Source organism: Elephantulus edwardii, unplaced genomic scaffold, assembly GCF_000299155.1.
Source record: "Elephantulus edwardii isolate Elephantulus edwardi_28Jun2011 unplaced genomic scaffold, EleEdw1.0 scaffold00218, whole genome shotgun sequence".
Taxonomy (NCBI): domain Eukaryota; kingdom Metazoa; phylum Chordata; class Mammalia; order Macroscelidea; family Macroscelididae; genus Elephantulus; species Elephantulus edwardii.
Window position 1 is genome coordinate 2678563 of NW_006399968.1, and position 15870 is coordinate 2694432.

The 15870-nt window shown below is 38.2% G+C and overlaps 1 protein-coding gene across 1 annotated transcript in view; it reads left to right on the forward strand.

Annotated features, from left to right (window-relative positions):
• Positions 1–15870, forward strand: part of LOC102859377 (F-box only protein 28-like) — a 49977-nt gene that overhangs the window by 32891 nt on the left and 1216 nt on the right. The window contains exons 4-5 of the mRNA XM_006898059.1: positions 13702–13897; positions 15779–15867. Of these exons, the coding sequence (XP_006898121.1) occupies positions 13702–13897; positions 15779–15867 (285 nt within the window). The remainder of the gene's footprint in view (positions 1–13701; positions 13898–15778; positions 15868–15870) is intronic.

Genomic DNA, 15870 nt, shown 5'->3' on the forward strand with positions numbered 1-15870 from the left:
TGTTTCATAAAGACAATATCTGTAAACTTTCATATTTGGACACAAATATATTTACTGTGTTACAGTATATTTAGAGCTAAGTCATCTTGCTATTTAACAGAAAACTATATATATTGTGGTATATTTGTTATTTCTGAATTAATAAAATCCTAGCATTCAAAATGCAGTTCATACCTTTGGCAGTGCCTCACTTCTTGGATTGAGTATGAATGTAGAGAAATGGATCTGATCTTTTTATTTAGAAGGAATGGCGATAGAATTAAATGTCATTTTGTTGCTTTGAATATTCTTTTTGTTACTTCCCTAGAAATTAAAAGTGGCAATAAAAAGTAAGTACTTTCTCCGTTTTTCATTTTCTGTAACAATTATTTAGGAGCTCTGATGACCTAATGGTTAAGGAGTTGCATTGCCATCCCAAAGGCATTCATCGACTCCTCCTCAGGAATAGATGGTGTAAAAAGAGCTGGGGCCATGTGGGAACAGCCATATCTAACGTTTACTAACTTCACAAAGGGAAACTGCCTCTGTCAGCAACATCAGTAACACAAAACCTGTTCCCATGAGGTCAGACATGTCCCTTAGGCTTCCACAGCTCTTTCGCATCTCAGCACCAATCTAACTGCTTTGCTGGGTCCAGAATACAATGCAGTAGCTAACAGACCCCACAGAACCATACTGGGGAAGTAAAAAATTATAATCTAGATTATTAATAGTCAAGACAGCTTCTGAAATGTACACAGACACACCTCAGCCTCGAGCCTCACAGCTTTAGGCCAGTGTTCCCAAGTTCTCAGTCCTGTCCAGATTGGCCCTCTCCTTAAGGTCCCATCTCAGGTCATGTCTCCAGTTTGGCCATAGATGAAGCTGCTGGAAATATAGCTGGAGCAAGAAAGGTGTCCTGCATTCTCTTCTCTTGCTGCTGCTTCAGTGACACCAAGATCTGTTTGCCTCTCGCTGTTGTCTTACTTTATTTCAGGGGCAAGGCTAGCATGTTCCTTTCTCTCATTCCCACCCATCTACATAGCAAAATCAAACAATGGAAGGAAAAGTCATACTGAAAGATAAACTACACAGATGGGCAATCTCCATGTGAGTTAGAGCCTTTGAAAACTCCACTGGAGAGTTAGTTATGAGTCAGTTCCAACTTGATGGCTCACAACTACAACAAACAGTGGCATAGTAGTTAAAGTACTCAACTTTAATTTAAACTGACAAAGGTTGACAATTTGAACCCACCAACCACCCTATAAGAGAAATTTAGCTGTCTGCTTCCCTAAAGAGTACACACTTAGAAACTTGATGGGACAGTTGTACTCTGTCCTGTAGGGTCAGCTTAACAGCCATAGGTTTGGTTTGACTTTTACTTTAGCATAATACCATAGTGAAGTTATGCTATTTCACATCATTTTCTTTGAAATTTTCTTTATGTATCTCACTGTCATCAGATTAGCAACAAGTACTTTTATAGAGTACTCAAAGAATGACTTACGTTCTTATTCTAATGCCATATTTTATCCAAATGTGATTTCTTTTTTTTTTTACATTTTTTTATTTTTTTATTATTAAATTTTATTAGTTTTAATGAACATTTACAGGGATTTTGGGTTTTCATTCCTTCATTGCTGCACCATTCTCTCTACCCTCCTCCCCAGTTTGTTCTTCTTCCCCGCCATCCGAATGTCTGTTTTAATTGTCCAATTGCCACAGTGCTTGTCAAAGCCAGTTCTGATTAATCTCCTTTGTCAGTGTGTCCTTTGCCATTCCCTATCACTCCTCCCTGAGAGAGACTTCACCCTGAGTCATAAGGAAAAGGGGATGGCGTATTCTCTTAGCTACTTCCTGCTGAAAAGGGACGCTGTGGGTTTGAGGGTGAAGATCTTCTCTCACTACTCTAAAGGGCCCCTTTGGCAGTAGGAAACCCAAATGTGATTTCTAATCCTTAACTCTCTAGTGTTCCTGAGCTCTTTATCCCCTTATAGTTTATCCCTTTTAGATTATAGTTTTATTGCAGTCACAGTAAGAGTATAAATATATAACTGTTTTCTTGTTTTTATTCATGACTTCAGAGACTATTTAGTTGTTCACTAGAGAGAGAGAGAGTGAGAGAGTGTGTGTGTGTGTATTTAGTATGTTAATAAAATCTAGTGTATGCAGTACCATTTTACTGGAACATAGTCAAGACTGCTCTTTAGCTGCTTATCTCTGTAGTGGTGGAGTTGAGTTTGTGAAACTGTGTGGCCTGCACAACCTAAGCTACTTATTGGCTCACCTCTATAGAAAAAAGTACCAGCCTTTGTGCCAGTTGATCAGGGTCATATGACTGGAATACAGTGTTCTTAATGGTCTAAATGAGGTTAAATCCGTTGAGCCCTAGTTTTCTGTGTTTTTGTGTAGGGGTTTTTTGTATGCGTTTTGTTTTTAGAAACCACTTGTTGACTTTTCACTTTAAATTCTAGTATTAAAAGAACAAAACTGAGATGCAGTAGCAATGGGGAACATCTTAAGTTCTCAAGATACATTAAATCCTATTGTTCATTTGCCTGAGCATACTACATGAGTTTTGTACTTAACCTTAGAATGTAGATATCCACCTATTCCTTTCTCCTTTATAGGAACCACTTTTGCATAAAAACTCATTTCTTTTTCTCCTGTAAACCTGGCAGCTAAAAAAAAGGAGTAAATATTCTTTTAAATTCAGATATATATCCTGTCATACTTCATTCGCAATTACTTGCTATGTATCAGAGAGCTGGACAATGACTAGGGAGAATTGAAGCCGTTGAGCTGTGGTGCTGGAGAAGAGTGTTCAGTATACCATGGACTGCCAGGAGAACAAACAGTTTCATCCTGGAGAGGGTGAAGCCAGGCTGCTCTTTGGAGGCAAGGAATCTGAGGCTTCATCTGACATACTTTGGGCATGTTACAAGGAGGAATCAGTCAGTCTTAGAAAGTGACAACATGCTTGGAAGGGTGGAGGAACAGAGAAAGAGAGGAAGACTTTCGATGAGATGAATTGATTCAGTGACTAGAGTAATGAGGGTAGATGTGTCAGAGACAGTAGAGTTGACACAGGATGAAGCAGTTGTACATAGGGTCGCTATGAGTCACAAGCGACTCGACAGTACAGAACAACAACAAACACAATACTTAATTCTGTTTGCATTGATTCTTAAAATGTCATCTTTATTGTTTATATCTCTGATAAAGCAACACGATGCAGACTCAAAATATTCTTGTTTTATTTTTTATGTAGCTGGTACTTTGTGGAGAAACAATTGAACTTACTGCTGTCTAATTAACTTTGACTCGTAACAAACACTATAATTACCTTTTTTAAAAAAAATGTTTACAATAAAGAAATAATTCACTGTATAAAATTCTATCTCCAGCCTCATTTCTGTCACCAATTCCATATTTTCCAACTACAGTTCTCTTTCCTTGTTTTGAGTACAGTTCGGTCATGAATCACTATTAATGCATCTTAATTGCATGTTCAATTTCAGACTGTAAAAATTGGCACTTCTCAATTTCATCATCCTTTTCTTTAGGGGTTGGTGGGTATATTATAGTTAATAGTGTAAACAGGCTTTCCTTATATGCATGTAGATAGTGTCATATCATTCATAGCGCTCCAGAATAAATCTTTTTACTTTGAATGTGGCAGCATTCTTCTTTAATTTGTCATTCCTGACATAATAAATCTTACGATTATCTCATTCAGAATGGCCAGTACCAGTCCATCTCAACTTACTAATGCCTAGGATATTGATCTTTTTGTGTTCTATTTAATTTTTTATAACTTCCGGTTTTCCTAGAGTTCATAATTGCTACATTTTACATTCTGATTATTAATGGATATTTGCCACTAGGAAGATTGGCCTTGGCTACTCTGAGACCAGCTGCTATTCATGACCTAGTTCACATCATAGATCCTCAGTCACCACTTAGTTGAGCAGAAGCTCTGACCTGACTGGACACCCAACTCCAGTCTTCTACTGGACTGGCAGCTACACTGTGCTAGGCCAGTTTGTTTTCAAACATAGCATGCATGTTTGTTTTAAGATATTTGTATGCTTGTTTGTTTTATCATTTGTTCTTACGGGTGCAGCACTGGTCTGTTATTTTGCTGTGCTGTGGTGACTTGTGTGTTGTTGAGATGCTGGAAGCTGTGCCACCGATGTTTCAAATACCAGTGAAGTCAGCTGTGATTGACAGGTTTCGGTGGAACTTCCAGACTAAGAAAGAGGGACTGGCCATCAGCTTCTGATATAACAGGCCTTCCGAAAATCCTGTGAATAACAGAGAGTATTATTTGACTTAGTGCCAGAAGATGAGCCTCCATTAATAGCATCTTTAAAATGTTAAATATGTTATAGCTATTGTTTAATTACTTTGTGTTTGAATGGGATGCAGCATGTACCATATTATTTGAAAGGCACAGGATTAGCTATTTCCAAGCCGAGATAGACAAGATGTGATCTTTCCAGGAGACATTAGGACTCATATCATTACATTCCTTCTTGGGCTTTTTAAAATTGCTTTTATACATGGATATGGATATATGGGGGGGGGTGTATATTTATGTGAGTGTGCGTGCACGGACATTTGCCATTTGAATGTTTGTTACATATCCAGTGATGTTGACTCTGTTCATTATGTTGTACAGCTGTTATCACTATCCATTTCTTTCCTACTACTATTGAGAGAAACTCATTGCCACTAAGCACAGAGCCTGTTTTCTCCCTTTTTCTTCAGGTAACCAACCACTAATAAATTTTGATCTCTCTACATTTTTCTGTTTCTTATGAGTAGGATCATACAGTGTTTTCCTTCCCTAACTGACTGACTGCACGCAACACAATATTTCTTCATCTTCGTCTAGGTTTTGGCATATGTCAGTTTCATTTCTCTTTGTAGCTGAGGACTGTTCCGTTGTATGAGTGCTCCACATTTTATCCATCATTTTTTTATGGACACTTAGGTTGCTTTACATCTTTTGGTGTTAGTAAACAGTACACAATAAACAATGATGTAAAAAATTCCATTGCTTTCTTGTTCGTAATGTAATTTGTAGAAAGTTACTAAACCTACTTAGAAAATGAAATATTTTGAAAACTGGGTAACACTGCCTTTTCTTAAATATTTGTCTCTAAAGCCTTTACGTGGGAGAAGGATGGGCAGTCTCCTCCCATGTGATTTCCTGCCTCTGAAAACCCGTTAGAGGCAACAAAAATAGGCCATTGCTAGCTGTGAGTGGTAGATTAGATGGTCTTAATATTATTTTTATCTTGAATAGATACCTTCCTTTTGTACTATATTTAAAAGACTTAACTAAATACAGTAAAGAATGCTCTACAATTTCATTTAGAGATTAGTATCAGTTAGCAGTCACTACAAGATATTCTAATAGGAAATTGATTCTATAGGATAAGATTTAAAGGAAGGATTATTGCATAATCATATTTGCATTAGCTACATAATTTTTTTTAATGTAATACCAACTCATAGGACAGAGTAGAACCACCCTGTCAGGTCTCCAAGAGTGTAATCTTTCTATAATCAGCCTCCCACTTTTCCAGCATAGCAGGTGGTGAGCTTGAACTACCAAACTTTGGGCTAGCAGCTAAGCTGCTAACTTAACCACAACCCTACTAGGCTCCTTATTTTTGTTAGGTGCTATTGAGTTGAACACAACTCATAATGACCTGTGAATAACAGATGTGAACCCTGAACCCTGTCATCCTCATTATCTCCCTCATGCTTGAGTCCATTTTACAGTCACTTTCTCAGTCTAGCTCATTGAGAGTATTCCTCCCTTTCGCCAACTTTCCAAGTATGATGTTTTTATCCAAGGACTGGTCTCCTCCTAACAACATGCCTAAAATTTGTGAGACAGAAAAGTTTTACTATCCTTGCCTTTAGGCTCTTTTGGAGAAAAATATACTCGACTTAAAAAAGAGTAGTACTGAATAGTGTGTGTTGCTATGTGAGAAATCAGTGTTTAAAATGCATCATGATGGAGCTGTTTGTCTGAATCCCCTTGATGGCAGCAGGCTTGCTACCTTCCTTTTACTCCAACCTCTCTTATCTATTGAATCCTACTTTAATTTTTTTTTTTAACTAGTTAGTTACTTTAATGAGCATCAGCAGTTGGTTGAAGACTTTAGATTCATTTGGTAGAGGAAGAAAGTATGTTATTTACATTACAAGTAATAACCAGTCTTTATGATCAAGCTTTTTGCTTATAGAAGTATAAACTTCAAAAGACAGGTAAGAATTTGAAGGGACAAAGGACTAAAGCCTCCAGTATAATAAAGTAAGGAATTTGGAGTTTAACTATTTAGAGTTTCAGGCATCCTGGTGGTGTAGTCTGTACAGAGTTGTGCTACTAACTAAAGGCTTCATTTCTTTGGCTATTCAAATCCATGGGCCATTCTTTGGGGAAAACATGGACAGTATCCTCCCAGGTGATTTATAGTCTTGGAAGCTTGCTAGAGGGTCAGCCATGTGATTTCCAGTCTCCCTATCTTTTTTTTTTCTTAAGCAAAGCATGTAAATTTTACCAAAGTTTTTATAATGAATCTTTACATTTTTTATTAAACTCCATCTTAAAAATAGCATATGCCAAGAAACAATGATAATGAAGGAAGACGTTCAAGCTGCACTGAAAGCATTGGCAAGAAATAAGACTCTAGGGATTTATGGAATGTGAATGGATATTTTCATCAAATAGTAGCCTGAATCCTACTTTACTTTCTCATTGCATGACCTTCCTTAAAACCTCAGTTGTCAGGTCAGCCTGACTCATGAAGACTTGATATGTATCAGTGTAGAATGGTGTTTTTCAAGAATGAGCTTTTTGGAAGCAGATCACCGACAGCTTTTTTCCTGAGGCACCTTCTACTCACCTGGTAGCTTTGCGGTTGTAGTCAAATAGTTAATAACCATTTGCAACATTCAAAGTTTCCTATATCGTTCCTTTTCAAAACATGTGCCATCAAAACTATTCTAACTCCTCGTGGCCATGCAGGACAGTGCAGAACTGCCCTGACTGTCACCAAGCTGTAGATCTTCCCAGAAGCACACCTTTCTTCTGCAGACCAGCTTATGGGTTTGAACTGTGTCCCTTAGCAGCCAAGTGTGTGACCATTTATTGTGCTACCACCTCTTCTTTACACTTACCTAATCTTTGCACACAGATCTTATTTCTGCCTCCTCCCGCCCCCAGTACAACACTTGACTTGCACATGAAACTTAATGCAGTTTGAGTTATGTTTTTTATTTGTTAGGCTTCACTAAATTATCTTACAAGAGAACTCTGGTGACCTAGTCATAAGAAACTAAACTAATAATCCCAAAGACATGGTTTGAATCTACCAGTTGCTCCATGGGTGAAAGATGGGTAATCTCTTCCAGCGTGATTTACAGCTTCTGAAAACCTGCTAGAGGGTCAGCTGACTCAAAGGCACACAACAGATTGTCTTCTGGGACACAGGATCTTATTCATGCTTGCATGATTATAACAGTCATTTCTAATGTAGCTCTAGTATACAGGTTAACCTTCAGAACTCTAAAAAACATACCCTTTTATTAAATATAATCCTATGACTTGACCTTAAATACTTGTTTAAATGTATCACTAGCAATTAATACATAATGCTTTCTTTATCCTTCATTTAACAGATATTTTTCAGTGTATGTTCATTATCAGATCTGTTCGATTCTCAGACCTAAACAGTATAAACTTGAAGTCTGTTGTCATTGAACTAGCAGATATTGATGAGGATGTGGAGAGATTGGAACTCTCAGTCACTGTAGGTGGAATGCAAATTGGTGTAACCACTAGAAAGCAGTTTGACACTCACTGCTTTAGAAAATTGGGAGTAGAAATACCATTTAACCCAGAAATCCCACAACTAGCTATATATCCCAAAAACTGAAGAGCTGCCATGCAAACAGATAGATGTACACCCATGTTCATTGCAGCAATATTTTCACAAGCAAAGAGATGGCAACAGCATGGCTAAAAACACCATGATATAGTCACATAGTGCATTTTTATGCCACACTAAAGGATAATAAAGAATATGTGAAACCCTGCACAATGTGCCTGAATCTAGAGAAATTTATGCTGAGGGGCCTGAGTCAGTGTCAGAAGGACTAACATTGAATAAGTGCACTAACATTGAATAAGCTAAAATGCAGGGTCAGCAAAAGAGAGGAAGACCCACGAAATCGATTGGCATGGTGGCTGTAACAGTGGATGCAATTGTGTCAGAGATGACATGGTGGCACAGGATAGGGTCACCATAAGTTGTACTCAGCAGCACCACACAACACGGAAAGCTTTACGTACAGATAGGACATTCTCAGAAGGTTGAAGGGAAATAGTTCTTTGTTCTTTCCTTTTGTTAATGCCTTTTATTTGTGTTTTTAGAAATCTAATTTGCCTTTAGGGTTTGGAAACAATATAAATAACCTTAAACATTTTAATATATACATTAAAAAGTACACAAATCATAATAGAAGGTTCTGGGTCGTCTGGGTTCCTCCACGGAGTGGAGTGACAATTGCTAAGAGCTATCCATATTATCTTCTTTGTTCCTTCTCTTCCCCTGCTTTGTATTACTTCATTCAGCAAAGCATTCAGCCTCTGGGGCCACATTTTCCAGCAACTGAAACCGCTGATTTAGTTCAGAGAATAGTATATGGCCACTGCCTTTTATCTGAAAGGAAATCATAAACTTGAACATCTTGATGCTCGTAATATCCGCATATTGTGTACCATAACATTGTACATCTAGCAGTAAGGTTTTACGCACATTATCTCTTCTCTCCCCTAAAAAATAAAGCCACAGTCATGCATGGACCTCATAACTGGCATAGACGTCAGGTAGAGAGCCACTTTTATGTTATAAGGAAGATGAGAATTAACAGAAAAAGTGTCCTTTACAACTGCTAATAAGTACTCTGAAAAGAAGAGGAAATATTTCATGAAGGTGTTAATGTGATTTAAAGTAGAAGAGGACTGAGAAAAAGCCATTCTGAGCAAGTAGAATTTTATTGACACCTCATGGGAACTCTAGTGACCTAGTGGGTAAGGAATTGCACTGCTCACCCAGAGGCAGGCAGTTCAGATTGACGAGCATTTCCATGGAAGAAGGATGATCATCTGATATGAGATAGGAACCCTCCAAAAACCCAGTAGATGGTCTCCTATGAGTCATTTCTGACTCAGTGGCATTCCACCTTCCTCTCTGGCGTTTATATCTTAAGTAAGCACTTATATCAATGAGGGGCAGAACAGGCTGAGTCCCTTGTTCATTCTAGCTTGATGCCTGGCATTGTGGTCAAAGCTGTTAACATTCCTAGGGCATATTAAAGAAAAAATTACGTAGAAAGGAATGTATGCATTAAAATGCTAATATTTATCCTTACATCAGTGCGTACCTCCAATTCATTGCCTTTTCCATTTTCTGTAAGTACAAGAAAAATATGTAGATTAAAATATTGCATTGATAATGCTAAAACAAAAACAACTTGGTGTGCAAAACACTCTGGACATAAAGAGACTTGTTTTAGTTCAAACAGTTAATGTCACTTTGTACTTTTTATGTTAGCTCTTCTTACTTATGACACACTAAAAACTTGGATAAACACTAGTCTGTAGTCATTTTGAAGAACGTTTTTTAAAAAACAATAACGCTACTTAATATCTATTAAAACATTTTTAATTGTATATACCTGCTAACATAATTTCAAGCCTTTGGCCTTCTGCTCACTCTTTGCTGTGAAGTCAGAACTGACTCAGGGTGACCCTCCAGTGGGTTTTCCATTGGAAGGAGAGTGCCCATCTTTCTCCCCCAAAGTCTCTGCTGGATTTGAACCTGTAGAGAGGTGCAGTCTATGGTGAGCAGCACATCAGCCACCCTGTGTCCTATGCCACCAGTGTTAGAGCTTACATAAATATTCGCTGTATGGAGAGTACAGGTGTGTACCTGCTTGTGTGTGAACTATTTCTAGCACATAAACTTGAGCAAGTCAAGCTTCTGTGACCTTGAACTTTTCAGTATCTCAAAGAAACCTGACTACCCTGCCTGATGTTATCCCCTTTGCCTCTTTTTTTAATATTCATGATACTATTTTAAATTACTTTTTTACTTTAGCTTCATGAGAAGAAGGATTTTGTTAATCTTACTCGCAGTATTTACCCTCATGCTTGGAAAGGTGACTAGTGCCTAGTAAGAATTCAGTAAATTGTCATTGTTTATCCTACAAGTCAATGTATGATTAGATAATTAAATTTAGCCCAAGGGAAAAGTACTCTTTTCTTCCTTTTTTTAGTAAATGTAATAGTTCCCAACAATGTATTTTTCTAACTAATTATTGCAAAATAAAATAATTTTAAAGTGAATTGACAATCTCATAATGTTAGAAGTAAATGTTACTGACTGTGAAAAATGATTATGAATATTATTGCTTGGCAGTCTTGAAGCCTCTCTTCCTCCATTGGCTGCTCACACCACCATCTATGTCTCCCCCCGCTAAACTCCTGATCTGAACTGATATGTATTTCCAGCTGCCTATGGAGCACTGGTGGCCTAGTGGTAATGAGCTGTGCTGCCAACTCAAAGGCATGTGGCTCAAATCCACCAGCTACTTTGTGGAAGAAAGTTGGGCAGTCTCCTCCTGTGTACTTAACTACCTCTGAAAACCTGATGGAAGGCAAGCTTTGAGTCACTTTGATGGCACGTAGTAACAACTGGTGACTACCACCTACGTGTCCATGTAAATCAAAATCAGTGGATCTTATCTCCCATAATACCTGCCTACATATACCTCAAACAGTCTGGCAGTGTAATGGTAGAGTGCTTAGCAAATAACCTTAAAGTTGGCTGTTCCTATCTTCCCAGCCTCTGAATGAGAAAAGATCTGCTGTCTACTCCCGTAAAACTAGGAAGTCCCATGAGGCTATTCTGTTTTGTCCTGTAGGGTCACTGTGGGATAGAATTGACTCAAGGGCATATAACAGAACATTCACCAAGCTAGCTCCTGTTCATCTTTCCAGGCCCTTGGGCATAGCTTCTTTGAAGTCTTCTCAGATTCACCATAGGGACATAGTTTCAGTTTACCACCTTTTTTTTCCCCCCTCGATGCAAGAACATGAGGGATTTTATTACAAGCTCTCACCCCCAGCCCTTCGAGACAAGGGTTTTTATTGGTGCTGGGAGTGGCAAAGACTGAGTGAGGGGCAGGAAGATGAGGTAAGATGGAGGTGGTGCATAGCAATTGGCTAATTTGAAAATAAGCTGGCTTATTAGCAAGGGCACGAATATTTGGCATACTCTGAGTAAGGTTCATACAGGAGGAGTTAGAGTCACTTCTTTGTTGCTGAGGTCCTTTCAGGAAGTGAACTCAAGAAAAACAAGGACAAAGGACTTAAGATCGCCAGACCAGAGATACATAACAAATCTTGACTCTTACATTCCTCCCCCCCCCCCTTCTCTTGGTAATTGGAGGACCTACTTATAGGTCCTCAGGAAGACAAACGTCTGGGTTGATCCTTGAGGGAGTGAGTATTTTCGACATGAGAGGTTGAGTCCATTGAAAGTGGCTGGTTGAACTTTGCTTCCTTAGCTGACAGTCAATTTACCACTTTTTATTAGGTACATACAGTAGACTGACATGGATGACATTATACTGAGAGTCTAGAACACGTCATGACTTATCTTGTGATACTGCTGTTCTGCAGGATTTGTTTCTTTGGCACCTTTCAGCAGCTTGTGTAAAGGAAAAGACAAAGCAGAGTATAAGAGTGATCCAGAGCCAGCAGCTAGCTAAGTAAATGCAGGGTCTAGAAAAGAAGTGGGATTCAAGGATTGCGATGTTGGTGTGGCAAGGACACGTTGGAATAGATATCATACAGGCTGTAAATCTTTGGGGCCTTGCATTATTGATATTACTTGGCTCTCCCAAAGTACTCTTCAGAGCTCTCCTGAAGCCTTGGAAAATACTAAAAATCACTTCACAGGGATAAAAAGCTGAGAGCACAAGAGACTAAGGAGCATTCCATTACCATATAAGCAGGAAAGGTAGGGATCAGAATTTCTTCATTCTGTGAGTTGCACTTTAGATTTCCCATTGCAACTATCATTAAAGGGTTTTCTTAATACTCTTTCATAAAAAGGAAGTATCTGAGCAGCCCTCATTCTGCTCTGTAGCAAGTCTTTGAGATAAAGGAATCTCAAGGGAGAAGCAGATGGTAGCAACATTTAGGAGAAAATCAGGCCAAACTCTTGGGGCTGGGTGGAGCAGGTACAGCTAGAGCAAAGTGGGTACATTGACCGGACAGGTGCCCCTACCTCCTCACAGGGCTTTGTTTCATATATAAGTCCTCTGTTCTTTAGCAGTTTGTATGGCCCTCTTCTTTTCTACCATGTCTTTGTACATGTGTGTCTCCGGTTTTACTGAGAACAGGAGCCATACAGTATTGTCTAGTTAGCCCCAGCACAGCCCCTGGTGTATAAAAGTAAAACAATAGCAAAAAAAGGAGGTTGAAAACCAGCTCTTAAACTCATTGTATCAAGTGGGAACCAATTCATAGCTGACCCTCCATCAGGTTTCAGAGTCTTAAGCACAGGAGAGGAGATTGTCCATCTTTCTCTGAGGAGTTGCTGGTGGATTCAAACTTCTAGAGGGATTCATACTTCTAGAGAAGCAGTGTCTTTACGTTTACAGCATAACTCCTGTGGACTATGCCACTGGACTCTGGTGCATAGAAGGTATTTAATGTATATGACAAGTGTAGATGATTATAACAAGCCAGGATGCAGATGGTAATGTTACCTGTTTCCAGGACATGAGTTCAGTCAGCCTGGAGGTCATCACAGCAATTAAAAGCAAGCACCCTTTTTAGTTGGTTTCTTTTCCTTTCTTAGCATTTTTTTAAGTTTATATTGGTTTGCTTACAAAGTTCCTGTACATGTTGTTCACACTATTATTCATACATACTGTGTTTCATACAATATAAAGTTAATCACCATTGCAACTTGCCCATCATTATCCAGTCTTTTCAGGTGTCCACTTCATCCTTCCCATTTCCTTCATCCCCTCCCTCCATACACCAAACTGGAAAACCCTGTGGTTTTGCCCCTACTCATCCTCACTCATTTGCTTCCACCCCTCCTTGGGTCCTTATACATGTTTTACTACTTATCCTTCTATTTTTACACTAATGGTCTTATGTAGTATTTGTCCTTATGAGACTGAGTTCGTTCGCTCAGTATAATGCTCTCTAGTCTCTCCCAAGTTATATAGTATTTTTTTAAATTGTTGCTCCTGAGTGTTGCATAGTATTCCATTGTCTGAATGTACTATAATTTCCCAATCCATTCAGTTGTAGTTGGACACTTGGGCTGTTTCCATGTTTTTGAAATGGTAAATATTGCTGCTATGAACATTGGTGTACAGATCTCTGTGTCTCAGTTCTGATTTCTTGGGGTATATTCCTTTTAGTGGAATAGCTAGGTCATGGGGAGTTTCTGTGTTCAACTTTTTGAGGAAATACCAACGTGTCTTCCAGACTGGTTGTATCATTTTACAATCCCACAAACAATATATGACAGTTCCCACCTCTCCACACCCTGTTTCCTTTTTTTAAAAATAATAATCTCAAGTGCTATTGCAAATTCATCGTTTTAGGTGATTGATGAAATTTACCGTGTACTGAGATATGTCAATTCTACCAGAGCCCCTCAGCGAGCTCATGAAGTACTTCAAGAGTTAAGGGACATTTCATCAATGGCAATGGAGTACTTTGATGAGAAGATTGTTCCCATTCTAAAGAGAAAATTACCAGGATCAGACGTGTCCGGAAGACTCATGGGTTCTCCCCCAGGTATCTCTTGTTTATGTCCCTTTATCATTTACATTCGCATACCACTTTTTGACTTGCTTTTATCCACTTAGCAGTATATCTAGAACCTTCCTGGGTCAGTCATTTCTAATGAGTACAGAGTATAGGTTAGGTAACCAATCTCTTACTCTTTGGTACATTAAGCAACAATGTGTTGCCTTTTTTCCATATTTGAATTACAATGAAAACAACCCTCTGTGACTAAATATTTGCACTTACAATTATTGATTCACAATAAATACATTATTGGTGGAATTTCTGGGCAGAAGAGGATATACATGTAATTTTTTTATATATTCTGATTAGTTAATAACATTCCATTTTTAAGTAGAATTACATATATCTGATAAAACTGGCAGCAGAAAAAAACTATGAAACTATCCAGTGAATTATTTGAACCTTCAAACTCTGGCTGACTACAGCTTTAAAACATGGAGTGCAGAAGGCAGTTTTGAACTGTCACTTTTTCTGTGTTAGCCATTTTACAGAGAGGTAGGGTTCTAGAGATCGGTGCACTTACCTATTCAGACATTAACTGGTCTGGTATCCTTAACTCTTAAAAATAATTTAGGACAGAAATATTTGCTTTACTTGGAATAGTTAGCTCCCTGTACAACTCAGTAGGTTTACTGAATGCCTTTCTGTAATTGAGCAAGAAAGCCAACTGCATCTCAGCATTGATGTTTCTGTATTTATTGAGTGCCTGTTATATATGCATAGCACTGTCCTATGTCCTATGCGGACTAAAGAGAAGTTAATACGTGCTTCTTCCCTCATTGATCTTAACTGTTTTATTAAAGAAGGCATACACAGACCCAAACTTAAGTTATCATGGACAAAAACACTGTTTTAAAACTGTGTCCAAAGAAATGTCAGACAATTAATGAGACAAATTCTTAAGGAGGGAAAATATCCACTTATGACTGATTGAGACTTCACACAAGGTAAACACTGATCTGCACTTTGTATGAGAACAAAGTGTATAAGCAGAGCAAAAAAGAACAAATCTGTCAAAAGGCTTTAAGTATGTACAAGGAGAAATGTAGCGTGATAGATTTAGTTATATACAGTGAATCCATCTCATTTTATAAAACATCACTCAATAGGGTTTTTTAAAATTGGGTTATTTGTTCACAGTAATGAGTGTATGTTCTTCATACTCACTTGTCAAATCCTAATTGTTTATTAAGACACAGTAGTTCTGGAGCCTTCTTAACAGTGTCAGGAATTGTCATCAGAGAGAGAGAGAGAGTGAGTGAGTGTGTGTGTGTGTGTAAAGGAGAGAGAATTGGAAGAAGGCATGGCAAGAGGCTGTGCATACTTTGTGTCCCTTCTGTGCCTTTAAAGCACAACTTCTGTCAGTATCACACAAGACAGAAGATTCTATTTTAAATCATTTTTTGATGACATTTCTATTTTGATTAGTGATGAAGCCTTTGTATATAACTAAATGCAGAGAACTTAAAAAGGATGGCTCTCTACTTCTAAATTGGACATTTTGCTCATATAAAAATAAGGTAAACAGGCATATATATATATATAGAGAGAGAGAGAGAGATAACTTTTTCTGGCTTTACGAGTATTTTCTTACTGTATTAGCTTCTAAAATGTTTTCTCATTTTTATTTTTATGACCTCCTTATTTGCCAGTAGTCCACAAACTGTTACATGTACATGAGAATTAGAATTCAGAATTTATTTATAGCTAAACAAGCTTTGCAGTTAATCCACTAGACCATGTAGCTTGCAGGATTTATCAGAAGTGAGCAAAACACGTTACTTCATTTATAAATAGGCTTGATCTACAATTACCAGTAGAGAATCTCTTTTAAGTGATTGACGGGTTTAAACCCTTTCTCCACAGTCCCAGGACCTTCTGCCGCCCTAACAACAATGCAGCTGTTCTCCAAGCAAAATCCTTCAAGACAAGAGGTCACCAAGCTCCAGCAGCAGGTG